This window comes from Engystomops pustulosus, chromosome 5 (assembly GCF_040894005.1).
Source record: "Engystomops pustulosus chromosome 5, aEngPut4.maternal, whole genome shotgun sequence".
Classification (NCBI taxonomy): Eukaryota; Metazoa; Chordata; class Amphibia; order Anura; family Leptodactylidae; genus Engystomops; species Engystomops pustulosus.
The window spans coordinates 198,368,951-198,385,339 of record NC_092415.1 but is presented as its reverse complement, the minus strand read 5'-3'; the positions used below and the strand labels follow the sequence as shown (position 1 = coordinate 198,385,339).

At 45.3% G+C, this 16,389-nt stretch overlaps 1 protein-coding gene across 1 annotated transcript; it reads right to left on the bottom strand.

The window, feature by feature from the left end:
• Positions 1-2,439: 2,439 nt before the first annotated feature.
• FAM133B (family with sequence similarity 133 member B) lies at positions 2,440-15,106 on the bottom strand. The gene is made up of 11 exons (XM_072154319.1): positions 14,942-15,106; positions 11,959-12,056; positions 11,597-11,675; positions 10,705-10,773; positions 9,731-9,763; positions 8,286-8,357; positions 8,092-8,175; positions 6,964-7,011; positions 5,305-5,403; positions 5,165-5,203; positions 2,440-3,421 (listed from the first exon to the last, which is right to left on the bottom strand). Exons 1-11 carry the CDS (start codon positions 14,963-14,965, stop codon positions 3,329-3,331), a joined length of 738 nt encoding a protein of 245 aa, XP_072010420.1. The 5' UTR covers positions 14,966-15,106; the 3' UTR covers positions 2,440-3,328.
• Positions 15,107-16,389: the final 1,283 nt, after the last annotated feature.

The following is a 16,389-nucleotide window of genomic DNA, read 5'->3' as shown; positions in this document are numbered from 1 at the left end:
GTCTGAGTGGATACCTCTGGGCTCTGAAACTGGTGAAGAAAGGGTGCACCAATTCTCCCCGTGATGCACCAAAATGCTAATTTGCATATTAATAAAAGAAAAATGAAGATTTCTCTATATTCTCAGCTAAACATGATCGTGATGCAGGACATCCCCCTACAAGGATATATATGACCCTTTAATTTGAAATACTGCATAAATACAATAACAAAACCATTGATCTAATGACTGTAAAATAAAACAAACCGCACACGATCCGTAAAAGATATTTTTTTATTTAGATTCATAATTCACTTTCATAAAACAAGACAAGTTTCTGAACGGGTCTGGTACCGAAATCTAAGCAGCTCAGCTTCAATATGAAGCCGTTAAATATTAATATATATATATATATAAAAAATAATACAAAACAAACATAGCTTTATACACGCTAATGATTTCCATAACGACCCCCCCGGGGAGGAGGTAAAACTGAGATTCACTACTGATGGGGTCAGATGTATGGCCAAAAATATAACAGTGACATCAAGCCACTTCTAACGTCATCCTGCTGACCTCAAACTAAAGTTCAAAAGAGATTGCATGTTACTACGGAGGGTAAGTGATGAGTTGTGAGCTGTGTGGACACCTGGCAGTGACAGCAAGAGAAATTAAAGGGCTTTTCTGAACCCCAGGCAAATTTTGATACTGATAACCCATCCCTAAGGTAGGTCATAAGTATTAGATCCATTTGGGTCCAACATCAACTGCAAAAATTTGTTGTACTGGCTTTGCCTCTAGTGCCAGAAGCTATACAGGGGACAGAGCCAGAAGTAAATAGATCACTCCACTGTGTAGAGGCAGAACTGCAGTACTCTAGCACCACCACTATACAGGGGACAGAGCCAGAAGTAAGTCGATCAGTCCAATGTATAGCAGCAAAACTTCAGTACTCAAGCATCACCACTATAAAGGAGACAGAGCCAGAAGTAGATGGAATGTTCCAATGTATAGCAGTATATCTGCAGTACCCCAGTGTGACCACTATACAGGGGACAGAGCCAGATGTAAATGGATCAGTCCTCTGTATAAATCGGCAGAGCTATAGTACTCCAGTCTCACCACTATATAGGGTACAGAGAATTCTCTTTCTGGCCCTTTTCCATATATACTTTCTTACCCAAGGACACTCCTGGAACTGCTATCCAGTGCAGAGTCTGGATATAGTTTCCCAATAGTGAATAAAAATAATTTATCTACCGTAGACATCCCCTTTAACACCATAATCACACTCAGTGTTGGCCTCTGTAAGCTGACGATTGCCCACACAGTGCAGGCTACTCAGAGGAAGATCTAACCTGTACGATGGTTTCTGGTCACTGTTCCTCCACATAATGTCCTATGTGACAGTCATATATTACATCATCTAATGAAAATATCAACCGAGAACATGTAAAAAGCAGGAGTAACCTCACTATGAAGGATGGGTCACTGCAGTCATGTTGGGCTTCGGACCATGATCTTCTTATAAGGAATTCCTATTATTACTTAAGTGTTTCCCAGCATGAGGCGCATGACACATCAGCACTGACTGGACTGTAGAATGATCATAAATAACCTACCTATACATACACTTTAAGGGGGTTTTGGGATTATCATCTGTTCTGTCAGTAGGAGTTACACAGTGGAATCAGCCAGTAGCAGAAAGCGCCATCCACCATGTAGTGGCCATGCTGTGGTACTGCAGTTGAGCTCCCAATCATTTCACAGTGGATGAAGCAACCAGCTTCCACCTCCCCACATTGGGCCACATTTATTAAGCTATACATGTGTAAGTATGTGTATGTATGATGTGTTTGTGCTAGTATTGTGTAGCGCCTGCAATACGCAGTATTCACACCAGCCGCCACATTTATGCCGTAAATCTAACATAAATTTGTTGCACCCCTTGATCTGAGTGCACCAGAGAGAAAAAAAAAAACTTTGGGCACCTGCAGTTTCATGAAGACCGGGCTCCGATCTGGCGCCCTCTGCCGTACTATTAGTAAATGTGGCCCATTGTGTAGAACGTGGGGGGCCGCCTTAAAAAAAAAAAAAGCAAAAAAAAAAGCTTGCTTCTATGTTTCCGTCCCCACAACCCATCTCAATGGTCATCAAAATCATAGAGAGCCTTTTATAGGCTCCACCAATAACATCTCTGTCCCGAGTTTAACAGGGTTTTGTCACACAAGTCTGATTACTGGGGGCTAGACTGCTGGGACCCCCTGCAATCAGTAACATTAAGAAACCTTAAAAGGGGTTTTCCCACGAAGAACAGTTAGGGTCTATCCACGGGATAGGGCCTAACTTGCTGGTCAGTGGGGGTCTCAGTGCCGAGACACCCACAGATCACGAAAACGAGGAGTCCGTTGTTTCTCCGTCAGATTAATGTAGGAGACGCCCGTGCATGACCGTTTTGCGCCATTAATCTCTATGGAGCCAACGGAAATTGCTGAGCACAGCACTCACCCATCTCTGTCAGCTCCATAGAGATTAATGGAGCAGAATGGTCATGCACGGGCGTCTCCTACATTAATCTGACGGAGAGACGAGGCGTCCGTCGGACGTTTTCGCGATCTGCGGGGGTCTCAGCACAGAGACCCCCCACTGATCAGCTAGTTAGGCCCCATCCCGTGGATAGGGCCTAACTTTTCTTCGTGGGGAAAACCCCTTTAAGTCCCCATGTGATCTCCTATAGTGACTTCCAGGACAGCCCGGCCTTATCTCTGCAGGTGTAATCCTCCATGATCAGACATTTCTCTGTTAAAAGTCTTACATGGTACAACCCAAACAAGACAAAAAAAAAAAGCAAAGGGTTAACCTGCAGTTCTGCTGTATGACAAATAGCATGTAGCGGCCTGCAGGTCCCTTCTGTAGAAGTAAAGACTGTGTAGTAGAGACCATTACATTGCTCCTCACCCTCCGTTATGTGCGTATCTGGAACTACTGAGCCCCACTGGTAGCAATAGCTCGTAGTGGGGGGGGGTCTATAATGTGCCCTGTAATACATACTGACTGAGATAACACCTACCTGACACCCAATTATAACCCACAGCGTCTGACACATGTAGTGGGATTGTGAGACAATATTGCTTTGTGTATATGGTACCAGTTATTGTTCTTCTCCATCCCCCTGCATTCTAGATTACAGGATCCCAGGCAGCATTAACTACGGGACCCCCAGATATTCTATGAAAAAGTCCAGAAGATCTAATAACAGGAACGTGGATGAGTTTGGGCGGTCACTGTACATGTGCGGGGGTCAGTCACTGTACATGTGCGGGGGTCAGTCACTGTACATGTGCGGGGGTCATTCAGTATCGGAGCCGGAGGCGTGAGATCTCTTTTTCTTCTTCTTGCCGTGTTTCTTGTGCTTCTTCTTCTTCTTCTTCTTGGCTTTATACTGTGATAGGAGGGACAGGATAGGACCGTTAGGGCGACTACGTGGGAAACAGGCGGGGCACAAGCAGCTAAAAGGGGGTTTTGTGGGACTAATAGGGGTACCCCATGATCAGCTGCTGGAAGACACCACAGCATTTTGAATGATTTTCAAGGTCCCTTCACTCCTTATCAATCACAACATGATACATGGTATAGTAATGGTCACTCATTGGGAAGGTCATGTGACTGGTGGCAGTGCCCGCTAGTGTGCCACCTTCATCACCAAGTCGATTCATACAATGGATGACCCTTACTCATACATACTGGACTCTTATATTTGTTATCCACAGTCCCCTTCCTTCTAAAAATCAACTTTAAAAATTATGCCAATGAATAAGAATAGCTCTAAGGGGGGTGGGGGGTGGTACCAGTGCCCCTCCATGCTGTAGTTTACCGGATGTTACATAGTGCAGTAGGTACTTTCCCCCACCCGCCCATTGTGTGCTGAGAGGGTGGGCGGAGTACTGAGGGAGCAAGGGGGGGGGGGGGGGATAGGCGAAACAGCTTGTGAAGCTGCAGCACAGAGTGATCTGGTAACACCCCCAGGAGCCCTTCACACTCCTTGGCATAACTATAAAAGTTGATTTTAGAAAGGAGGAGGCCATGGATAACAAATATAAGTCACACAGTCATGGTGCCTGTTTCTATGCATAAGCGTCCCTGGTTTATCAGGATGAATTCTGATGGAAGATTTCCTTTAAAGGAAACCTACCACTTGTAGTGGCAGGTTTCCGATGAAAATACCGGGCACCAGCTCAGGGTGAGCTGGTGCCGGAGCTTATTTTAGTTAGTGTTTTATAACGCGGTATCGCGGTTTAAAACACTTTTTAAACGTTATAGCCGGCGCAGGCAGGTACGCGCTCGGCGCTTACCGTGCACACGGCTCTCATTCACTTCCTATGTAGCCGCGCGCACGGTAAGCGTCGAGCGCGTACCTGCCTGCGCCGGCTATAACGTTTAAAAAGTGTTTTAAACCGCGATACCGCGTTATAAAACACTAACTAAAATAAGCTCCGGCACCAGCTCACCCTGAGCTCACCCTGAGCTGGTGCCCGGTATTTTCATCGGAAACCTGCCACTACAAGTGGTAGGTTTCCTTTAAGTGAAACAGTCACCAGCTTCTACCCCACAAAACTACCAGCCTCCCTCTGGTAGAGGATGAAATGTGTTTTCTGTAATTTACTCTCTTGTGAAATCTGACCCGTTCAACTATAAAAAAAATAAATGTGAAAATTAGCAGAGAAGAGTCACTTTTAGAGGCTGAAGGCTGAGTGTTACTGCAATCAAAGCTGTTTTGAGTTCTATGGCACCTAGAAACATGCTTTGCTTTTGGTTTCCTAGTAAGGAAAATGATCTTATCTTTTAGATCACATCCGTCTGGTGGTTCTGTGACTCTATAACTTTAACTGCCCATATCTCTGGGTATGTAGCTCACTGAACCAAAAGCCCGACTTGATGAGATTCATATCTTTTATTCGGCACCGGCAGCATGTTTCTAGATGTTAAAGAACTGGATATAGGGGCATCTGAAGTGACTCTCCCCCTGTAGCCTCTAAACATGACTCATCTCATGTAAAATAAGACTCTTCTCAGCTCATTTTCACATGACTTTTGAGAATTTTTTTTATACATAATCTTGTAAGATTTCACATACGGTAAGTGAAACCCCAGTTGACGATATCCGTCAGACACCTCAGATACTTACAGCTTTCTCTTCGTTGCTTCTTTTCTTTTTCCCATATGCCTGAAAAAGCAGGAACAATGTAAGTTCTTAGTTGTTTTCCCAATGTATTAAATATCCTGAATATACAGGGAATACTGTCTGACATGGCAGCGCACACTTACGTCTTCTTCTGACTCAGATCCGGATGAGGAGTCAGATGACGAGTATCTCTGATCCTCACTATCCGGATGTCGTCTTTTCCTGCTCACGCTCTTCTCATCCTTTATGTTACAAAATATAAAATAAAATTAATAATAATTTATTTATATAGTGCACACAGATTACGTAGCGCTGCACAATGCATGACGAATTGGTCCCTGTCCCCATGGGACTCACAATCTAAACAACCTACTAGTATGTTTTGGAGTGTGGGAGGAAACCGGAGGATCCGGAGGAAACCCACGCAAACACGGAGACGCACACATATGGCCTTAAAGGAAATCTACCATCAAAATTCATCACGATAAACCAGGGGCAGTTACTCATAGATCCCGGCACCGTGACTGTGGTCATCTTATTGTGTTTGTTATCCATGGCCTCCTTCCTTCTAAAATCATGCAAATGAGCCAGAAGGGTTATGGGGGTGTTACCAGAAACCCTCCGTGCTGTAACTGCACAGGCTGTTACACTGTCTTCCCTGCACTTCTGATGTAATTTCACTGCAGCAGAGGAAGCATCAGCACTCTCTGGGGTGGTGGTGGGGGGGCCTATGCTCATAACAACCTGTGAAGCTGCAGCACGGAGGGTCTCTGGTAATACCCCCACAGCCCTTCGCATATTTTGAGAAAGACGGAGGCCATGGATAACATATATTCGAAGATTACCGCAGTCACGGTGCCTGGATCTATGAGTAATATCCCTGGTTTATCAGGATGGATGTTGATCTTTAAAGGATATCTGTAGTTAGATAGTTTTTTTTATAGTTTTTGACTGTACAAAGCTGTAGCCAATGTAATGCATTGTCCCTAGAGATCTTTGTTATCGTACATTGTAACTGGACTTGGTGCATTCCTGTGTCAGATCTCAGGGTCCCTCCATTGTGCTGCAAGTCAAAGCAAAAGAAGGCTTCTGGTTAAATATTGCAACAATGAGGGAATTAAGTCCAGCTACAATCCTGGAATATAAATACATATATCACAGTCCTGCTCATACTAACAAGATACACAAAGGCATAATTACACATCTCTCCTGGGACAATACCTAACACTACCTGCAGGATCATACCAGCTGGTGCTTAATATAGTGGCCCCAGATAACACAATACTTAAAGGGAACCTACCACCACGAATCTACCTATAAAGGTAGATCGGGTGGTAGGTGGATGTATGGGACGTGAGGATAGCCCTTTTTAGAGTTAATCCTCACGTCCCCGCTAGCGTAGCATAAACTTTATTGCCCTAATATGTAAATTTTATTAAGCGGCTACCGGGGCGTGGAGTAGCCGGACACGAGGCTACACGGCGCGGCTACTCCACGCCCCAGTAGCCGCTTTCCCCCGCCTACCCTGTGATCTTCGGCGCGCAGCTCCTGACAGCTGCGCGCCCTCGTCCGAGAAGCCGGAGTTCTGCGCATGCGCAGTAACTCCGGCCTCGTTCCCGAGATCGCGCATCCTCGGGCCTGCGCTCGTCCCATACATCCACCTACCACCCGATCTACCTTTATAGGTAGATTCGTGGTGGTAGGTGCCCTTTAACCATTTGTCCACAAGGGCCTGTGGGTGGTTTGGTGTCCCAGATCCCGGACAGGTTCCCCTTTCTGCTACTCCTATAATATTCACTCACCTTCTCTTTCTCGTGTTCATCTCTGGATTTTCTTTTCTTTACCGAATCCTACAAAAGTGAAGCCCTTGTCAGATTATTCGATGAAGATTTATGAATAACTTCTGGATAAGTTCAAACAAGTAAACTGAAAACCACGTGTCCGGAAAATGGTCTCAGTTTCTTGAAATTTTGAGCTCTTGCAATTTGTAAACAAAAGTGAAAAATAGTTTAAAAGGCAGATGGGGGGGGGGGGGGTGTTTCTCCTGATCTGCAGATCGGCTTGTGGTGTGTAGTGATTAGTCATCCAAAAAGAAAATTAAAAAATTCACTGTTGGTCGCAAACACACATACGCTCGTACGAGCCGCACACCATGCATGCGCTCGCACGTGTGTACGCTTACTTTTCACTGCTATACGCAAACACGTACACACTACACTGCTACATCCATTCACTGAAACAAATACACTCAACACGGCTACACCATCCACTCATTCTCTCTCTCACACAGATCTTCTTCATACCCATGTCCCAGCCTCAACTTCTACCAACTTTCAAGGCCTCATCCCCAAGCAGCTTGAAATGATATAAGGACCTTGTAGTGAGCACGTGATCAGTCACGAGCTCCTGCCATATTTCCCATGTCGTAATGCGGACAAGAGGAACCAGTGCAGAAGCTGCTCTCTCAGAGATCGGGTGAATCACTTTGTCAGCACTTCACCCAATCTTCAGGAAAGACTGTCAGTGCTGGATCCTCCTGACCTTCGGACTATAAGATGCAGGCACTCTTTAACAAGATTTTTTTCCTTAAAAAAATCGTTTTATAGTCCCAAAATCCGGTACATAACAGAATAGACAGACTGGATAAACTCTATCCTGTACAAATACAAAATGATATCGTCCTGTGTGGCCATAAATGGAGTCAGAGTAACACCCTAGACTCTCATGGACCAGCAGTTTGGTGTATACATCATATCCACTATATGTTTACCACTTAACACAGCGGATCCGCCAGTACCTAACCTGCTATATGTGCATCACATGGGATGTCTCGTGCTTATTCTTCTGTTTCTAATGTTTATTAAACATTTGATGATAATCAAGATTTTTTCACCATTATGACCAGAGTCTCACATCACTCTGTCTCGTACCTTGCTCTCGGAGTCGGAGCCGCTGTCTGACGTCCTGCGGGAACGTTTCTTCTTCTTTTTTCTTTTTGAAGGTTTTTTCTTGGTCTTGATGAAATAAGCAAAAAAAAAAATAAACAATATACAAATATTTAATTTACAATATTACGAAACTTATGGGAACAGGTCACCCTGTAGAGCCCCTGGTGTGCACTCACCTCATTATCAGATTCCTCAGAACTGCTGGAAGAAGCAGAACGCGATGAAGTGGAGGAAGATGAGGAGGATAACTTGACCACAGACAAAAAAAAAAAAAAATTGAAACTTGTGAGACGCACATTAAACAGGATCAGGCAGATATTAGAACCATTGATGCCAAGCAAGTGGGGATTGTGGGATCTTTGTGTAATCACCTATCACCTAGTATAGATAATCAATTAGTCTGAGTACAGTCTGAGAACTTGCACCCCCCCCCCCCCCATGATCTGTCAGGTAAGAGCTGCTTTCACTTTACAGACCTGTCTCATCACATCCACTGGTCCCATGGCATTTTCACAGTTCTGTCACTGCAGTACCACACACAGCCACTATACAATGTGAAGCGCTGTGCTATGGCAAGGTATAAAAATACTGCAGTGCTAGTCATGGGAGTGCTCAGTGTTAGACCTGCACAGAAGATATATTGATAATCTATATTAGTGAGAGGTGAACAATAAGTCAATCGTGGAAACGATTAGGCTGTGGAGACACAGGCTGGTTTCCAGCTGCAGCAGAAACCAGTCATTTCGCTGCAGCAGGGAGTTCAACCTTTGCATTGTGGTTAAATCCCATCCACTCTTCTGCTAATGTCAATGTAGTTAGCCTTGTGCCCTAAGTCTCCCTGTTCTTTAGAAGGTTGTACCAAATATTAACATTTATTGGAAGGATAAAGGATCACAAGTGGATTGTAGAGGGACAGCTGGTGTCCCCACTGATGACAAAAATAGGACCCTGACAATGCAGAGAATGAGGAATGGCTGCTCTGACTAATGTATGGAGTGGCAGGACGAGTATGTGTCTTGCCACAGAGGTTCAATGCTATGGGTGTGTCAGAAATTGCAGAGCACAGTGCTCTGTTATCTCTGTCACTCTCGTAGATGGTGAATGAGTGTGCCCAGATACCAGAGCGCTGTGTTTAGCAATACGTGACACTCCCATGACAATGGATGAATGAAGAATCAGGACGCATTCTCTCCCTGCTGCTGCATTAGTGTGAACAGAACCCCTATTCTTTGAATTGTCAGAAATTGCTAAGCACAGCGCTCTACTATCGCTCTCACTCTCATAGATGCCGGATGAGAGTGCAAAGATACCAGAGCGCTGTGCTCAGAAACTGGTGACGCTCCCATAGACAACTTCTGAATAAACGAAGCATGAGGACACATGCTCTCCTCACCGATCAGTCAATTAGTGAGAACTGGAACCCCACTATTTGGATTTCTGTGGGTCCAAGCAGTCAGACTCCCACCGATCAGCAAGTTATCCCCTATCCTGTGGATAAGGGATAGCATAGTTGGTACAACCCCTTTAAGCTTACATATTTAGTCCAGTCCAGCACAGAGTCCTGTAATAGGACAATACACACAGTAAGAGTGAACAACAGCGAGATGAAAGCTCTTCTCACCCCACCAGGTTTCTTCTTTTCCTTCTTCCGTTTCTATGGAAACAAAAGGAAAGGTTAAAGTAAGTTAGATGGGCAGCAAAATACAGCGACAGGTTATTTCTGTGTAGAGTCTCTCATGCTTTACCCACTCTCATATTGCAATGAATTGTTCCCACAGAGTCCCAGGAGATCCCCTTCTATTCCCTCTCTAATCTCACACCAGGAATCTATCCGGGTCTAAAACCATTACAATGTCTGCAACAGGAAACCCGGAACCTGGGAAGACGAAACTAAGAAATCCCTGCAGAATTTACTCGTACAAGGTTTCCCCTTGACTGCGCCATTTACTTTGGCTTTTTAGGACAGTCCAGATGACATGTCCCCTTTATATAATTTTGGTTGCACTCAAAGAAAAGTTTTGTTACCTTTAAAAATCTTAAAAATTCCTCTCCATTGCCAGATTCTGACCCTGTAAGTTCTTTTTATACTTCTGTGTAACGTCAGTATTTGCGGGATATATTCTGACGTTGTCACCAGTTGGCACCTCCGGATGAAGTGAGAAACCCCCCACAATAACCCGACTGCAGTTAACAGCAGGCGTCTGCTCTATAATACAGCAGACACCAACCCTGTAAGGAGAGGGCTCAGCCTCTTTGGGGGTTAATAAACAAACCTTCATACAACTACCTCAGAATTTAGGTAGCAGACAGAAATCCTGTTGTTGGAACCAACCCAGAAGTTTTGGTTCCGATCACAGCAGGTCCAGTACACTAATCCAGGTAAAAGTAATTATATATAATAAAAAAAAACTATAAAAATTCAAAACTTGCAAAAATCAGGAGTCCATCAATCTTATGTTCTTGGACCATACACCAAATCCTCCAGGTAGCCGGGGGTAAGTTTATCTCCCCTTCACTTTGCGTTTCTGTAAATCCCCATAAATAGCCCCAGCAGCCATTACATAATAGTGATTTATAGCGAGCAAAAAAACTTACCTCCTTCTTCTTTGAGGATCCATCACCGATAATTTTCTCTCTGTGTTTTTCCAGCTCTTTCCTCCAGCTCTATAAAGTTATATTAAAAAAAAAAACAACAATGAATACTCCATGCAAACAAGAATGAGCAAAACACTCTAGGGACATAAGTTTAGGACCAGGATCTAAGGCAGGACTTTATCACATAGAGAGCATTCAATATAAGAGGGACCATCTATACATAGTCAAAGAAGCCATGTGACACCCATCACCTCTATGATCAGATTTTTAAAGCACCTTTGAAGCATCTACCACCAGGATGAAGGATTGTAAACCAAGCACCCTGGTGTGTGTCTCCTCTGGCAGGATCCGCTCTTCATTATGCTTCCTATGCCCTTGTTTTTAACAATAAAAGTCTTTAAAAATGATCCAAATGAGCCTAAGGGGCTTAAGGCTCCATTAAAACCTATGGAGCCTGTAGCCCCTCAGGCTCATTTGCATAATTTTAAAATCTGATTTTTGTAAAAAATAAATAAATTAAACAACTGGAAATAAGATGCCTAAAGAAGAGCAGATCCTACCAGAAGGGGCACACACCAGTATGTCAGTGTGCTTGATTTACAATCCTTCACCCTGGTAGGAAGAGTATAAATAATATCTGTAGCCTCTACACTCTTTACCAGTGCCATACATTGTAGAGTGGCTATATTTGGAACTGCAGCTCAGTCCCAGTCTCCTTAATAAGATTGAGCTGCACAAAGGCCGTATGATGTCACAACCTCGAGCAGATTTCTTCCCAAATATTTTAATCCTGGAATCTATCTGAGCTCTCAACCCTTGCTGCTGCTGTGGCACCCACTGGGAGCAGCAGCTCAGAGATATGACTATTTCTCTTTAGCCTCACAAAAGATACCTCATTCATCTTTTCTTCAAATTCTGCCAGTGCTCGGGATCCTTTCTTCTTCTTCTCCAGTTGCTCCTTCACTTCTTCCCTACAGGAGACAAAGACATTAATAAGCAGGCACCTAGGATGCCAAGGGGTTCTATACAGCCCTACCATTAGACAGAGGACTATGCTCCATCCAAGTTATGACATTAGCTGTGCATCAGGTGTCAGACCCCCAACAATAGACCTACCACAAGTATAGATCAGTATCAAAACCATCTACAGGGACCAGTCTCCAGGATTCATACAAATCATAGAAGGACGGGAACAACGAGTCCATGTATTATTTTGTCAGCCAATTGATCTCTATGATTTTTATAGAAACTCACCAGGTAGGTCTTGGTCTGCTCAGATAATCCTGTATGGTTGGACCTCCGGAAGACGAGGGGCCCTTGGCCCGGGCCATTGCGATAGGGTTCATATAGGCCTAATAGGAAAAACAAACAAACAAGAAGAATAAAAAAGTGAAGAACTGTGTATAAAACCCTGAAGGGAAGGAGGAGATCTGAAGTAGGACCCTCTCCATAGGATGGTCACTACTTAAAGGGCTTTTCCATGTGGTTTTTTTATACCGATGACCCTTCTTTAGAATAAGTCTTTATTATGAGCTGACGCCTGCCGAATACAAAGTGGATGGAGTCAAAAATAGTAGACAGCGCACTTAATACAGGAGCTCAGGTTACAGTCAATTGAACAGGTTCAAGCTTCCGCTCTTCAGGATGGCCGCTCCATGGTGTACAGCGCCATCTGCTACTTGTTTCATACAATGTGCATATCCAGCTGATCTAATGAATGGGGGTGTCAGGTATAGAACATCCTACTAATCTAATTGGTGGGGGTGTCAGATGTAGGACCCCCCACTGACCCCTGCTGAGCCAATGGATGGGGGTGTCATGTGTAGGATCTCCACTGGTCTAATAGATGGGGGTGACAGGTGTAGGACCCCTGCTGAGCCAATAGATGGGGGTGTCATGTGGAGGACCATCACTAGTCTAATGGATGGGGGTATCAGATGTAGGACCCCCGCTGATCTAATTGATGGGGGAGTCAGGTGTAGGACCCCCGCTGGTCTAATGGATGGGGGTGTCAGGTGTAGGACCTCCACTGTTCTAATGGATGGGGGTGTCATGTGTAGGACCTCCACTGGTCTAATGGATGGGGGTGTCATGTATAGGACCTCCACTGGTCTAATGGATGGGGGTGTCATGTATAGGACCTCCACTGGTCTAATGGATGGGGGTGTCATGTATAGGACCTCCACTGGTCTAATGGATGGGGGTGTCATGTATAGGACCTCCACTGGTCTAATGGATGGGGGTGTCAGGTGTAGGACCTCCACTGGTCTAATGGATGGGGGTGTCATGTATAGGACCTCCACTGGTCTAATGGATGGGGGTGTCATGTATAGGACCTCCACTGGTCTAATGGATGGGGGTGTCATGTATAGGACCTCCACTGGTCTAATGGATGGGGGTGTCATGTATAGGACCTCCACTGGTCTAATGGATGGGGGTGTCAGGTGTAGGACCTCCACTGGTCTAATGGATGGGGGTGTCAGGTGTAGGACCTCCACTGGTCTAATGGATGGGGGTGTCAGGTGTAGGACCTCCACTGGTCTAATGGATGGGGGTGTCAGGTGTAGGACCTCCACTGGTCTAATGGATGGGGGTGTCAGGTGTAGGACCTCCACTGGTCTAATGGATGGGGGTGTCAGGTGTAGGACCTCCACTGGTCTAATGGATGGGGGTGTCAGGTGTAGGACCTCCACTGGTCTAATGGATGGGGGTGTCAGGTGTAGGACCTCCACTGGTCTAATGGATGGGGGTGTCAGGTGTAGGACCTCCACTGGTCTAATGGATGGGGGTGTCAGGTGTAGGACCTCCACTGGTCTAATGGATGGGGGTGTCAGGTGTAGGACCTCCACTGGTCTAATGGATGGGGGTGTCAGGTGTAGGACCTCCACTGGTCTAATGGATGGGGGTGTCAGGTGTAGGACCTCCACTGGTCTAATGGATGGGGGTGTCAGGTGTAGGACCTCCACTGGTCTAATGGATGGGGGTGTCAGGTGTAGGACCTCCACTGGTCTAATGGATGGGGGTGTCAGGTGTAGGACCTCCACTGGTCTAATGGATGGGGGTGTCAGGTGTAGGACCTCCACTGGTCTAATGGATGGGGGTGTCAGGTGTAGGACCTCCACTGGTCTAATGGATGGGGGTGTCAGGTGTAGGACCTCCACTGGTCTAATGGATGGGGGTGTCAGGTGTAGGACCTCCACTGGTCTAATGGATGGGGGTGTCAGGTGTAGGACCTCCACTGGTCTAATGGATGGGGGTGTCAGGTGTAGGACCTCCTCGATCTAATGGATGGGGGAGTCTGATGTAAGGCCCCCATTGATCTAATGGTTGGGGGGAGTCAGACGAAGGACCACCACTGATCTAATGGAAGGGGGGTGTCAGATGTAGGACCTCCCACGGTGTGATCCATAGTTGTTTTCTGATACATAGAACAGACCCTCAGGAGTCAACTTTTGCATAAAAATAGAAGGAACACCGACCTTTCCGGAGTGACCCCACTTCCAGCTCTTGGGGGGCTTGCAGTGCCGTTGGACCCGCAGAAGATGACAGATACAGCGTGCATGTGACTACTGAGCAAATCCCTTTCTAAATGTATGTCACATACCAATGGTAGCTCTCCAGTTATAGGGTCTGCTGGGGCCAGGGGGACTTACCCCTCTAAGGGAAGCTCCTACCAAGGGCTTTATCCGCAGACTTTAAAGCAGCGTCATAGTCACAGCAAGTTATTCCCTATCTGCAGGATTGAGGACAAGTTGCTGATATTATGGGACCACGCTGCTCTATACATCTCTATGACACTGCTGGAGATACCAGAGCGCAGTGCTCAGCTACTCTCACCATCGACATTGTGCATCCTACACCTGACCCCATTCATTTGGGCAGCAGACCCCTGTCCTCATGACTGGTGGAGGTCCCACCTCTAAGCTATCCCTCACCCCTTTAATGTAATACAGAGGTATCCGAAATGTCGCCCCGTTACTGCGGTCACAATATGACAACCGATACCAGCACCAGGTGTGTGGGTTCTGTCCGCACGTCCATGTCTGGTTCTGGTTGTCAGATATTTAGACTGCACTGCACACAATGGTCACAGGGGGCGCCATAACATGCGACACATCATAGAGATGAGATTCTATCAGAGTATAAAACCGCACAGTGTGTACAGGTACAGCGCACACAGAGCGCAGCAGTGACGGAGGAGCCTGTATAATAGAACATATTCCCTCCATGCACCTACCACCCGGTTATCCCGCTTCCCCATGTTGTTGCTGTGGGCTCCCGGTGACGGTCCCGGGTGAGATGAGACGTCTGTGAGCGGCCGGGGCCTCCGCGGCTGCACGGACCATAAAGCACAGCGGCCGGGAGATAGAGAGGAAGGGAGTGCGCAGCGCCGCACAGCGACTCCTACAGGACGGGAGCGCATTACACCCTGACTGACATCTATACCATATCTATACAATGTATCACTTCTCTAGTAACTATTTCATATCTATCCATGTACAGTATCCAACCATATACTATCTATAGTTCTACCTATTGTTCTATCTAGTCCTGTATTTCTGTGCTGTATGAATCCATATATACGTGATGTTTATCATCCGTATGTGCGTGTATGTCACCGTATCCATGCTGTATCTGTATAAAATACAGTGGGCTGGCAAATTATGGCTGAAAGAATACACCTGGCACCGGTTCTGGTCTCCCTGGATACTGAACGTGTATACGGCAGCATACGGTGCACAGCGGGTATTTAGCCCGTATTTTAAGGGTTCCCATAGACTTCTATGGGGCATATGGAACAGAAATACTAGATAACGTGCTCTGTTTTTTTTTTACGTGTAGCTCACGGTACGCTGGACAATACGCCCATGTAAAATGATGACTGATTTGCCCATTGAAATAATTGTGGCCGTATGCTACCCATAATTCTTTTATTTAACCCCTTAAGGACGGAGGGTTTTTCGGCTCATTTCTCGCTCTCCAACTTCAAAAATCCATAACTTTTTCGTTTTTACGTGTACAGACCTGTGTGAGGGCTTATTTTGTGCGTAACAAATTTTACTTTTTCCGTAATGTTATTTATTTTAACATGCCGTGTACTGCGAAACTGAAAAAAAATTCCAAATGTGGAAAAATTGAAAAAAAAACGCACGTCACGTTCTTGTGGGCTCAGTTTTTACGACTTTCACTCTTCGCTCCAAATAACACACTTACTTTATTCTTTGGTTCGGTGCGATCGCGGTGATACCAAATTTATATAGGTTTTATTGTGTTTTAATACATTTTCAAAAATTAAACAAATGTGTACAAAAAAGAAAAAACATTTTTTGCCATCTTCTGACGCTAATAACTCTTTCATACTTTGGTGCACGGAAATGTGTGAGGGGTCATTTTTTGCGAAATGAGGCAACATTTTCATTGCTACCGTTTTGAGGTCTGTGCGACATTTTGATCACTTTTATTCCATTTTTTAATGTGATATAAAAAGGTGTAAAAGTCGCATTTCAGACATTTGGGCGCCATTTCCCGCCTCGGAGGTCAATGCCGGTTATAACCGTTTTTATATTTTGATAGATCGGGCATTTTGGGACGCGGCCATACCTAATATATTTGTGATTTTTACTTTTTATTATGTTTTATATCCGTTCTAGGGAAAGGGGGGTGATTTGAATTTTTAATATTTTA